At 34.9% G+C, this 13,991-nt stretch overlaps 1 protein-coding gene across 1 annotated transcript in view; it reads right to left on the bottom strand.

Annotated features, from left to right (window-relative positions):
* Positions 1 to 3,737: 3,737 nt before the first annotated feature.
* Positions 3,738 to 13,991, bottom strand: part of LOC127701626 (uncharacterized) — a 37,652-nt gene continuing 27,398 nt past the window's right edge. Inside the window, exon 5 of the mRNA XM_052205602.1 lies at positions 3,738 to 4,204. Within this exon, the coding sequence (XP_052061562.1) occupies positions 3,822 to 4,204 (383 nt within the window). The 3' untranslated portion in view covers positions 3,738 to 3,821. The remainder of the gene's footprint in view (positions 4,205 to 13,991) is intronic.

The raw sequence follows: 13,991 nt of genomic DNA, 5'->3' as shown, positions 1-13,991 counted from the left end.
TTTAAATAGAAAGACGTGCATAAGGTTTATTAATTGTTCATGCAGACATTTGTTTCTTTTACATTCATTGCCTTCCAAATACAGATATATAGTTTTAACTGTATTAAAACATGGTATAAATGCTTTAGATTGTTATTATGCTACTATGATAATATTATCAGAATGCTACCAATCTACCATGGAACATCAGTATATTAAAAGACGATACGATGAAGACAGTGGACGAATTAAACTATCAGCGACACTTGTGACTACTCAATATTCCGTTGGTAGTAGCCAGGGTAGTGGTTTAGATGCGAGTGTTTTACATTCAGACATTACATGTGCAGTATATGGAGGACAAACCTTTCAAATACAGTCTTGAAAAATGGACAAGTGTTATGTCTATTTCCTTAAACTTTAGTTCATTTCTGCGCATGGAGGATCATGAAATTGATACATGTTTTCACTTTACACACTGGAGCCTCGGTGGTCCAGTGGTCTAGGTACTAATGATCACTATATCCTATCAACAGTGAATTGTGAGTTCGAATCACATCTGTGGCGGAGTGTGTTTGACTCCGATGTTAATTGACAAGGATTGCCAATGTTCCTGCCGAAGGTCGGTGGTTCTCTCCGGGTTCTCCCGGCTTCCTTCACCAATAAAAACTGGCCGTCGCAAAATAGCCATAATGTTCTGAAAACGGCGTAAAACTCCAACTAAAACTAACTGTTATCCCAAAATGCCCTTCTTTTACATCAGTAACATTTGTTACTGTACAAAATCATTTGATCTTATCTATATGTTGTTCTTTGTAGTTTGTTTTATGTGTATCTTTTTAAGGGGTTAGTTATTGGAGAATGAAGTAGTTTGATGCAGTGTACAATGTATTCGTTAATTTCCTTTTATTTTTGTACTATAACCTCCGACTGTGTATAGACAATTACAAACATTCACTTCTTATATCAAAGTCCGACGTAGTTTGATGCAGTGTACAATGTATTCTTTAATTTCCTTTTATTTTTATACTATAAACTCCGACTGTGTATAGACAATTGCAAACACTCACTTCTTTATATCAAAATCCATGGTCTGGAGCGCTGTTCTCTCCAAAACTACTTTTAAATAATTTTTCGAAAAATTTTCACACTGAGATTTTAGAAAAACAAACAAAGATTAAAATACTTATAACGCAAACTGAGAATTACAAATTAAACACTGGGAATTAAACACACTTTGATTTGTGCGCACATTTTAAAAAAGAGTGCACACGCTGAATTGTCTGGCCTGCTTTACTGACCATTGATTTTATATTGAAAGTCTTAAAGATAAAAAGTTTACTACAAGTATCACATACACTTAACATTTTTAAAGATCGATGACAATGAGTCCAAGGTCAGATGAATCATGCAAGACAGACGATGTACACCTTACAATCATTCCATACATCAAATATAGTTGACCTATTGCTTATAGTACATGAAAACAGACCCAAACACAAAAACTTAACACTGACCATTGAACCTTGAAAATGAGGTCAAGGTAAGACGAAACCTGCCAGACTGACATGTAACCCTTACAATCATACCATACACCACATACAGTTGACCTACTGCTTATAGTATCTGAGAAACGCACCTAATCACATAACTTTTAGACATTGCAAGGAACCCATACACAAATATAGTTATCCTATTACTAATAATAAGTCTGAAATTCACACGACAAAAAACTGACTCTACTTTTTTTTCAAGCAGTCTCTGAATCATGAAAATGAGGTCAAGGACAATGGCATTTGACAGACGGAAACTTCGTAACATAATGTACCTGCATAAAAGGTATGAAGCATCCAGGTCTTTTACCTTCTGAAACATAAGTTTTTAACAAATAGTTTACGCCACCGCCGCCGATAGTAATCCCTATCTCTCGCATACTGCGACCTTCGTCGCAGGCGAGAAATAAAAACCGTAAAAATGTACGGGAAGTTTCTTCCTTCGCGTGAATGTGAAATCGTCTACATTTAGCGTTTTGAAACTATTAACCGGTAAAATGTCTATTTCAGACAATTTCGTAACAAGAGTGCACACGCTGAAATGTCTCGCCTTCTTTACTAACCATTGATTTTATGTTGATAGTCCTAAATACAAAGCTTTACTACAAGTAACACATAAACTTAACATGATCCAAAAAAATGAGGTCAAGGTCAGATAAACCAAACGAGAAATACATGTACATCTTACAATCATTCAATAAACCAAACATAGTTGACCTATTGCTTATTGTTTCTAAGAAATAGTCTTAAACAAGAAAACTTAAAATTGACCAATGAACCATGAAAATGAGGTCAAGGTCAGATGAACCATGCCAGACAGACATGTACACCTTACAATCAATTTAGGCATTAAATATAGTTGACCTATTGCTTATAGTATCTAAGAAACAAACTTAACCATGAAAACTTAATATTGACCAATGAACCATGAAAATGAGGTCAAGGTCAGATGATACCTGCAAGACAGACATATACACCTTACAGTCCTTCCATACATCAAATATAGTTGATCTATTGCTTATAGTTGAAGAAAAACAGACCAAAACACAAAAACTTAACACTGAGAAATGAACCGTGAAAATGAGGTCAAGGTCAAATAAAACCTGTGAGACTGACATGTACATCATAAAATATTTCCATACACCATTTATAGTTGACCTATTGCATATAGTATTAGAAAAAAAGACCAAAACTCAAAAACTTACCTTTGACCACTGAACCATGAAAATGAGGTCAAGGTCAGATGACACCTACCAGTTGGACATGTACACCTTACAATCATTCCATATACCAAATATAGTAGACCTACTGCTTATAGTATCTGATATATGGACTTGACCACGAAAACTTAACCTTGTTCACCGATCCATGAAATGAGGTCAAAGTCAAATGAAAATTGTCTGACGGGCATGAGGACCTTGCAAGGTACGCACATACTAAATATAGTTATCCTTTTACTCATAATAATAAAGGAATTAACATTACAAAAAATGTTGACTTTTTTTTCAAGTAGTCACTGAACCATGAAAATGAGGTCAAGGACAATGGACATATGACAGACGGAAAACTTGGTAACATAAGGCATCTATATACAAAGTATGAAGCATCCAGGTCTTCTAGCTTCTAAAATATAAAGCTTTTAAGAAGTTAGCTAACGCCGCCGCCGCCGCCGCCGGATCACTATCCCTATGTCGAGCTTTCTGCGACAAAAGTCGCAGGCTCAACAAAAATAGTCTATAATTTTTTAAAGAAAATACACACTGAGGTAGTGGAATTTTTACGTCGTCCGCTTCAGATGAAAAAATGATGGTTTAACAAAGTATTCCATTTGGAACAGTTGTAAGAGTTACAGTATGAAGAGAATAACCATACATTGTCTAGAAATATATAATACCAGTTTCTTTATTGATAATAAAACACTTACTTACTGGCTTTTCGGACAATAGCGTCGCGTCGTTAAATAGTCGGTGTCTCGGGGGGAAATAAACTTGTTATTGTCCTCATAGCCAGTCAATGAGTAGAAATTATTCCAACACTTACCAAAACTTTTTATACTTATTAGTCGTCGTATGTTTGATTGCAATTTTATGTTTTTGTAGATTAAGAAAATCAGTCTAAGACTCGACAAACTGACATTATTTTATACAAGAAATGTTCTATCGTATTTTCAAATTGTATATTTTCAAAACACAAAACCAATTAACCTTTTTTATTTTATTATTTGGACTAACTTTTGAATACTTCAGTGTCAAAAGAGTACTTGATTTCATTCTGTATGACGAATAAGCATTATCCGGTAAGTTGTAATATTGATATAGATGACTGACAACTTCCCTGTATGAACTTGTTGTTTCCGTTGTCTATAGATAATGTATCATTTGCACTCAAGAGTATTAGCTGCACAATGGTACTTGTCTGGTAGCCTTTATAAAGGGAAAATTGGCCATACGCCATAATTTCGCTGTTTTTCTTAAGATAATAGTACCCATTGGTTTGTGTCGTAATGAATGAGGATACAAAGTAAAGTCCAGGTTTCTCGCATTTAAAAATCCCAGTAGTTCTAATAGATGATATCACAGAATCTGTAACGCCAAGATATGTCTGAATGTAGGGAAACTGTATTTTCTCATTACTCGAGTAGGGTTTGGCTAATGCACATGCTGTTACTGCAACTAGATGAATAAATAGTTTCCAAATTTAATTTTAACAAATTCAATAACAATATTTAATTATTTCTATGAAAGATTTATGCAATATGAAGGTATTGAAAGCTAAGTCTAGAAGTTTATTAACTTGATAAAGTATAAAGCGGCTGGTCTTATTAATGGCAACATTATTAACATACCAGTGTCCTTTGTTATATATATCGTAAACATATTAAAACACTCGGTAAAGAGAATGATAAACCCTGGGAGAAATTCAGGAAAAGTAACATTGCTCTCAACGAAACCCACCATTTTTTAAAGTCTCACTGGTTGCGGTTAAAAGTGACTTCAGGACGACTGTTAACCATAGTTCTCTGTGTAAGTGCATTTCTAGTCAGTGAAGAATTTTACTTTTGAAAATGAAAAAATTATAAATGACACAGAGGAAGTTTCTGACAGTTTCAATACTTGTCTAAACTGTCGGAAAAGATGTAACATTATACTTCTATATACATTCTAGTATAACACAAAGAAAAACATATACTCATGATGAAGCAGAAAAATTATAAATAAAATTAAAAACCAACTGTTCAGAGAACAATTGAAGGTCTTTCCACCTCAATTTCGACAAGAAAGAATGAAATTTAAAAAAACAGGGTTAGAAGATGTCACTTCTGGTTCATATAATTTGTTAAGAAGAAAGATTTCTATGTACTTTTTTATTGAATTATTATGAAAAAGGCTACTTCCGGTTAAAATAAAGTCATTTCCGGCTAACCTTTTAAAAGGTCATCCATCTGAATATAGATGATCCATAACTGGTGAAATGTCTACCAACTAAATGCAAAAGACATAATGGTTTTATAATGAACCAATACAAATTTTTAGCAAAGATCAAAATCTAGAACGTCAAATTGACCTTTGACCTTGACCTCAATTTCAAGGTCAGAGGTCAATGATCTCAAATCAAAAGATCCCAGGTCATTCAATTGTATGGTTGAGGAGTAATACTGATTTCAAATACATAAGAGGAAAAAACTCCTATAAAGGGTGACCGAAACACTTCGACATTAATGGGTTGAAGTTGAGCCATGACGTAAATAATTATTTGGCAAACGCTTCTTATCATTTACTGAACATGAACTTGACATTTGACCTTGACCTCAATTTCCTCCAAATGGACCAAGGACTTTATATCAAAAGACTTTAGGCCTCTATGACTTATGGTGTATGAATTTATTCAACATATCACCAATGTTAAATTTTCCAAGGGAAATAACTCCCATAATATGTCATTGGATCACTTCGGTTAAGCTTAAACAAAACATTTTGAATAGAAGACAAGCAATTTGGTGAAATTAGTTTGCTGATATCTTTTACGATTTCCGAGAAATAAAGATAACAAGAACTAGAGGCTCTAAAGAGCCTGTGTCGCTCACCTTGGTCAATGTGCATATTCAACAAAGGACACTCTCCAACATTGAAGACAAGAATAGAATTCATAAGAAAAATCTCTGTTTTATTGATCTTGTATTGCTGATCATTTAGTCTGTTTAGTTTCTCTCTATCTTCTTTAGTTTTTGCTCAAAACACAAAAGAGGGTAAAATAATCCTTATTTAAGGGGCTGGGCAATCACTCCTATAAAGAGTGTCAGCACTACCTTTATCAGCAAAATGTGACTTGTTAGTAGATCGGAAGATTTCCTTAATATTGTCTTAATTGTAGATCTTGTCTTGCTGATCATTTTTGTCTATTTAAGTTTCTATCTATCTATTTTAATTTTTACGAAATAAGGCAAAAACGCAAAATATTGTAAAAATCATCATCAAAGGGCAATAACTCTCATAAGGAGTAGGCTGGCGATATTTGCAATAGAACTTATTTGTAGAACTAGTCTTGCTGATCATTTTTGCAATTTAATGTTTCTCTTTATCTATTATAGTTTCAAGATAATAGGCAAAAATGAAATAAAATAATAAAATTTGTCATTTAAGGGCAATAACTCCTATAAGAAGTCGTCTGACAATTTTGACGTAAATTGACAGTTGGTAGAGCTCAACATTCTGTTCAGAGAACATTTGAAGGTCTTTCCACCTGAATTTCGATAATGAAGAATGAAATTTAAAAAGACGGTGTTACAAGGTATCACTTTTGGTGTAATTTGTTACTTCAAACTGTTTTTAGAAGATAAGATTCTAGGTACTTTTTCATCGAAATAGGGTACTCCCGGTTAACCTTTTAAAAGGCAAAACGTCTACAATACCAAATGCAAAAGAACTAATGCTTTTATAATGACCCAGTATAAATTTTAAGCAAAGGTCAAAATCTAGAACGTCAAATTGACCCTTTTCCGTGACATCAATTTCAAGGTCATAGGTCAGTGATCTCAAATCGAAAGATCCCAGGTCATTCACTTCTGGTTGAGGAGTAATACTGATTTCAATAACATAAGGGGAGAACACTCCTGCGAAGGATGACTGAAACACTTGTGTTGAAGTTGCGCCATGTTGTAAACAATAATTTGGCAAACGTATTGTATCCTTAATTATTACGGTTTATTTGGAATAAAGATAACAAGCAAGGTTCAAAATTTAGAACATGACCTTGACCTTTGACTTTGACCTCAATTTCCTCAAAATTGACCAAGGACTTATATCAAAACACTTTAGGCCTTTATGACTTATGGTGTATGAATTTATTCAACATATCACTTATGTTGAATTTTTAAAGGAAAATAACTCCCGTAAGATGTCATTGGATTACTTCGGTTAAACAAAACCAAAACATCCTTTGGAGTAGACAAACAATTTGGTGAAAAACATTTGTTGATATCTTTTACGGTTTTAGAGAAATAAAGATAACACGAAAAAGGGGGCGCGGGGAGATAACTCCTATACGAGTAAGTGTTCATCTTTCTGGTTGCTGAAAGTGTGTACATACTGCAAACATCACGAACATAGAAAATGCACATATTGGACCTTTTAATAAATATATAAAGGGGTTGTGAGGAGAGGGACATAAATATACTAAAATAGTCTGAGGAGGGGGGGGGCAAACTTAAATATACTAAAATGTTCTGAGAAGGATGACAAACATAAATATACTAAATACTCTGAGGAGGGGGACAAACATAAAAATAAACTAAAATGTTCTCAGGGGGGGGGACAAACGTAAATGTACAAAAATATCAATTTCCACTTCACAATTCAAAGGAACATGACTGTTATATGTATAAATATATATAACTACAAAAAGGGATGGTTTTATCATAATCATAAAGGCTTCAGTTTAGACTAAGTACTATAGATTGGAGGAAAAGGGGAAGGGTGCAATAATAATCATTGGCCCGTTTATGATCTTAACAAAAATTACACACTAAACTGAAAGGTGTTTGAAAACACTATCAAGAATTTGAACTGATTATCAGATTATCAGTGGCTATATTTATACCTTATAAACAGGTTTGGATCAAACATGCATATTTCTGACATGCAGTATACAGGTCGTCACTCCTGTACCCACAATGGAAACAAGACCACAAGACAGGTGACTAGTCCATCTTGCACTCCTGTTTCGGCCCAAAGTTTTATCATAAAATGATTTTGTTATACCACTGATAATCGATGTATATGAAAGCTTACACGTGTAAATACATGTTGTGTGAAATGATAAAAATAACGACAACTAAAACAATTGTGGTTATTTGGTATACTATTAGTCAGTGATCTTTGTTCAAAGTTACAACCTTCACTTGTGTAAAACAATAGGTTCTATGATACAACAAGGATACACAGACTATAGCTCGATTTATTGCTTGTTTTCTTAATGTCATTGGCAAATATTTCAGACATATTTAGAACAAAGTTAATATTCACTTAATTAGAATAATGAAGTTATCTTAATTGATAAATTCTTAATGTGAAAATGAAAAACAAAAACACAACCTATTCTAACATTTATTTTACAATCGGCTCTTGAACGGCCTGTACTTGCAAACAGATTAACCATATTTGGATTAGGATGGGGCTGAAACTCTCTGTGGTTGACTTGCGGAACGAGTGGTACTTAGTACTTTGGTAAAATTGTATTCGTTTTTCGATGCCTTTTATTTGGGGGCGTTTCTGTTGTCTATTAATATGATTAAGAACATTGACAGGGGGGACGTAAAAATGTGCATTCTCAAAATGTTCGTAACTATGATAGTATGTATCACACTTACCATCACTTCTGAGTTAGTTCTGCGGTTCAGGTTTGTCCTTTATAGCACTGGTGACTTCGACGGGTTCTGGCTTCGATGCTATCTGCATGGTGGTGTCTGCTAGCAAAGCAGCATCTATGGCCTCACTTATGGAAAAGTTTTGTTTAAGACCGGTTGCGGTGACAAACGGAACAACAAACTCTGGTCTAAGTCCACGATGAATAAATTGTTCCATCATTACCGTTTGACCAGCTAGAAAACACAGTCTCTCGATCCTTGATATGAATTGTGAAACGGTTTCGTCGTCTTTTTGTTTTACATCGGCCGCATCTTTCCAAAATCCAGCTTTTTCTATCCCTTTTCTTCCAAAGAGCTCCTTAAATTTTCGGAAAAGTTTATCTTAGCTATTTCGGTCTTCGGCGTCTAGTAGCATATACCATGCCAAAGCATAATTGTCTATGAAACACGTGAATGCTCTTGTGGCTTGCACGTCGTCCCACTTTGCAAATTCACACATGAGTTCGTATCTTTTTATCCAAACGTCTGCATTTTTGGTTTTGAAAGCACAAAAATGTTCAAACTTCGGTAACTCCATTTTTAAAATTTTCGTATACTGGGACTAGTTCATAAATAAAACACATCGCTTGGCTGCAAAGGTTACGGTAATCGAGGGATCCTCCCCAATTATAACCCCGTAAATTTCGGTATAACTCCGTGGATTTCGGCAAGGGTTACATTAACGTCTGTAGGTCTATAATCGACACTGTGGCTGCTTTAAACGCAAGACCGTATACAATTTATACAAATTTATTAACACAAGTTTACAGCTTGAAAGGTAGGGGAAGACTGCCCAAGCAACAGTTTATAAAAACATACAATAATTCATTAATCTCAAGTTAAGTATCTTAAAAACATTATAAAAGGTTCTCATGAAATATATCTATCATTGTCTAATCTTATGTAATCATAAACGGATTATTGTCCTCCGGCTTAACTTAGCAAAATAGCGATAATTGCTCCTTTTGAAGTTGAGTGTAAGTTTTGGACTTTTGACAGCCATCGGATTAAGTTGTAAAATAGTAAATCTTTAATCTCTTTGGGTATTTGAAATATAGAAACATTATATTTAAGAATAAAGAAACATTTAAAACAAGAAATATTCAACTTAAAACTAAAATGAGAAATATTCAATTTAAAACGAGAGTTCATATAAATATTCAAATCAAAACGAGAGTTCATATAAAGCACTTTTCGAATTATGGTAAAAGTTCCCAATGTCACTTTTCTTCCGGTTATAGGTCTTTCCACCCCGACTTCGATAATGAAGAATAAATAGAAAAAAAAAATGTCAATTCTGGTTTATATAATTTGTTACTTCAAACTGATTTTAAGAATATAAGATTTCTAGTTACTTTCATTGAATGAAATAGGCTACTTTCGGTTAATATTATGTCACTTCCGATTAACCTTTTAAAAGGTCAAATGTCTTCCAACCAAATGCAAAAGACCTAATGGTTTTAAAATGAACCAGTATGAATTTTAAGCAAAGGTCAAAATCTAGAACGTCAAATTGACCCTTTTTCCGTGATATCAAATTCAAGGTCATAGCTCAGTGATCTCAAATTGAAAGATCTCAGGTCATTAACTTGTATGGTTTAGGAGTAATACTGATTTCAAATACATAAGGGGAGAAAACAGCTTTAAAGGGTGACCAAAAACACTTCGACTTAAATGGGTTGAAGTTGCGCCATATCGTAAACAATTATATGGCAAACACATCATATCATTAACTGTTACTGTTTCTTTTGAATAAAGATAACAAGCAAAATTCAAAATTAAGAACATGACCTTGACCTCAATTTCCTCCAAATGGAACAAGGACTTCATATCAAAAGACTTTAGGCCTCTTTGACTTATAATGTATGAATTTATTCAACATATCACTTATGTTAAATTTTCAAAGGGAAATAATTCCCATAAGATGTGATCGTATCACTTCGGTTAAACTTAACCAAAACATTCTTAAGAGTAGATGAACAATTTGGTGAACAAATTTTGTTGATATCTTTTACGGTTTCAGAGAAATAAAGATAACAAGAAAAAGGGAACGTGGGGAGATAACTCCTATAAGAATAACTGTTCGGTTACACAGGGTGAATGGTGAAATCCCCATCACTGTACAACATCATTGGCCAAATATCCTTTCGATATGTCTTTAAAAAAAAAAGCATCTCAGACGGCAGAAGAAAAATAAAATAAAAACCAATTGTTCATGCGGGGAGATAACTCTTAACGAGTAAGTGTTCGGTTACACAGGGTGAATGGGGAAATCCCAATCACTGTACAATATCATGGGCCAAACATCCTTTCGATATGCCAAGTAACAAAAAAACATCTCAGACGGCAGAAGAAAAACAAATAATCAGAACAAAATCAAAAGGTATTTCCACCGAAAAGTGGAAAGACCTAAATAATCAGAACAAGATCAAAAGGTCTTTCCACCGAAAAGTGGAAAGACCTCATTAAAAACCAAATGTTCAGAGAACTATTGAAGGTCTTTCCACCGCGGGAAGATAACTCCTATACGAGTTAGTGTTCGGTTACACAAGGTGAATATGAAAAACCCCAACAGTGACATTGTACGACATCATTGGTCAAAAATCCTTTCAATATGTCGTGAAACAAAAATAACCCATCTCAGACGGCAGAAGAAAAAAAGAATAATCAGAACAAAAGAAAAAGGTCTTTCCAGGAAAAGTGGAAAGACCTAATAAAAGTAAATAGGCAATTGGTCGAAGTGAAATACCAGCAAAGGTAAATAAATCAAATACATCGAAAAAGAAGTCCTCAGATAACTCCATCACGGTAGAAGTAAATAATACTATTAACCTGTGTTAAATGTAAAAATAAAAAGATGTGGTATGATTGCCAATGAGACAACTCTCCACAAAGACAAAATGACAATTATAGGTCACAGTACGGCCTTCAGCAATGAGTAGAACCAATACCGCATAGTCAGCTATAAAATGTCCCCGAAATGACTAACGTAAAACAATTCAAATGATATAACTAACGGCCTAATTTATGTACAAAATAATTTACGAAAAACAAATACGTAAAACAGCAACAAACGACAACCACTGAATTACAGGCTCCTGAATTGGGAAAGGCACATACAGAATGTGGCGGGGTAAAACTAGTTTGAAGGCGCGCCAATCCTACCCTTAACCTGGGACAGTGGTGTAAAAACGGCTTCAATTTCGGTGACTATTGTTTGTAAATCCTCCAATGTAATGTACAATCTTCCAAGAACTTTTCGTAAGCACATTTTTGTTAGTCCTATTAAGCGCTCCCACCAACCACCGTATCAGGGAGCTCGTTTTGGTATGAATTTCCAACTCGTTCCACAGACGGATAACGCATCATTCAAGGTTTCAGATTTGGTTAGTCTCTCTAAAGTTTTGGATGCGGCCATGTATGTCGACGCATTATCAGATATCATCACTCTCGGCAAGGACTTGCGGCTTGTAAATCTTCTGAACGCTTGTAAAACAAATCTTTCTTTAAGATCTGTGACGACCTCTAAATGCACTGCGCGCGTTGACGCACATGTAAATAAGCATAAGAATACTTTTCTTCCTTGTCCGTTATTGTCTTTTACATACAACGCTCCGGTAAAATCAACACCTGTGACGGTAAACGGTGGTGCTTCCATTAATCTAGTCTTTGGTAGACGTGGAGGATCTGGCGCACTGTACGGTCTTCCGGTTACTTTACGGCAAGTAACGCATTTACGAAGAACTTTTTTCACTTGTTGACGTATTCTCGGTATCCAATAATTTTGGCGAATCTCGGTGACTGTGGCTAATACTCCTGAATGTTTTAAATTCTTATGAACTTCCGATATAAGCAATTCCGTAAAATGATGATTATTCGGTAACAAGCACGGAAATCGTGAATTTTCACTACTAGTAATTGGAGCATTGTGAATTCTCCCGCGGCAACGAATGATTTCTTTCTCATCTATGTATAGTCGTAATTGTCGAATTATGGTATTGGGTGTGTTCGATTGCGACTTCAAAGTCCTGATTTCTTTATCAAATGAAATCCTCTGAGCAATGATAATCCATTTTTCCATTGCGTCTTGTAGTTCCTCGCATGTGATGAATTTGCTCTGTATTCTACTAAACGTGATTTACGGCAATTCGCTATGAATCGATAAATCCATGAACTAATACGTAGTACCTTTGTCAACGTGTGGTATCTCATTATCTCAAGTATACAATGAATTCCGTGTGTATTATTCACTTCGATTGTATTTTCACGTTTTCCTCTTGATCTATGTTCGTTAAAAGAATGCATGTGTTAGGTGTCCACTGTGGCCAAGATGTTTAGCAGTTGATCCATTCCGATCCATTATACCACAGTTTAGCATTTGCTAGTTGTGAAGCGCTAATCCCTCTTGTCAGTAGGTCTGCAGGGTTGTCATTCGTCGGACAATATTTCCACTCTGAATCCTGTGTTAAAGATTCAATTTTTGTAATTCTGTTGTGAAGGAATTTTTTCAATTGTTTAGTCGTTATTAACCAGTGTAAAACTATTTGACTGTCCGACCAGTACGTGACTTTGTTTATTGTTAAAGCTGATTTTACGTGTGCTGCAATTCTAGCTCCTATCACAGCAGCCATTAGTTCCAGTTGTGGTAATGTCAATGTCTTTATAGGTGCAACACGGCATTTAGCAAATACTAATGTTGACTGCTGTCCGATTGTCATATAAACATCTGATCCGTAGGCTCTCTGGCTGGCATCAACGAAAACATGTAACTGTTTTTGTTCATCTGTACACTCAGTTAAAGACTGTCTCGGTAACTCTGTGTTTGTTGAAAGTTCTAAGTCTCTAGCTAATTCCATCCACTGTTGTTGTACGTTTAACGGTAGTGGCTCATCCCACTCAAATTTGTCTTTCCAGAGGTCCTGCATTAAGATTTTGGCCCTAACGGACACTGGCGAAAGTATTCACAAAGGATCGTAGATTCGAGATGACTGACTCAGTATCTCACGTTTCGTAATGTTTGGTTCCTTAATATCTGTTACATTTACCTTATAAAAAGAAATTGTATCTTTTTCGGTGTTCCATATCATTCCTAGTATTTTCACCGTACTGTTCTTTTCATCTAAATTTTCCTTCTTAGCAATTTCAGTTAAATCACTGCAGTTTGAGCTCCAAGATCGCAAATTGAATCCTCCCTTTGGCATGACATCTCTGGCATCTTTAAAATATGTAATGGCTTCGTCATAAGTCTCAACACTTGACAGAATGTTGTCTACATATAAGTCCCTTTTCATCGTTTGTGTTATACTATTTTCATTTTCATCCAAGTGTTTAAATAGTGTTGCGTTTAAAATAAATGGTGAGCATGTTGCGCCAAACAATATCGATTTAAACCTGTAAGTTGTAAGATTGCCATGTGGGTCGGTGGGGTCAGCTAGCCAAAAGAAACGTGTAGCGTCACGATCCTTCTCGTCAAGTCCTATCTGTAAAAAGGCCTTTTCAATATCTGTACTGATACCATATTTCCCGATTCTGAATCGCATTAGTATTCTGGTTAAGTC

The sequence above is a fragment of the Mytilus californianus genome, unplaced genomic scaffold (assembly GCF_021869535.1).
Source record: "Mytilus californianus isolate M0D057914Y unplaced genomic scaffold, xbMytCali1.0.p SCAF_5, whole genome shotgun sequence".
Lineage (NCBI taxonomy): Eukaryota > Metazoa > Mollusca > Bivalvia > Mytilida > Mytilidae > Mytilus > Mytilus californianus.
This window is presented reverse-complemented; position numbering and strand designations above follow the sequence as displayed.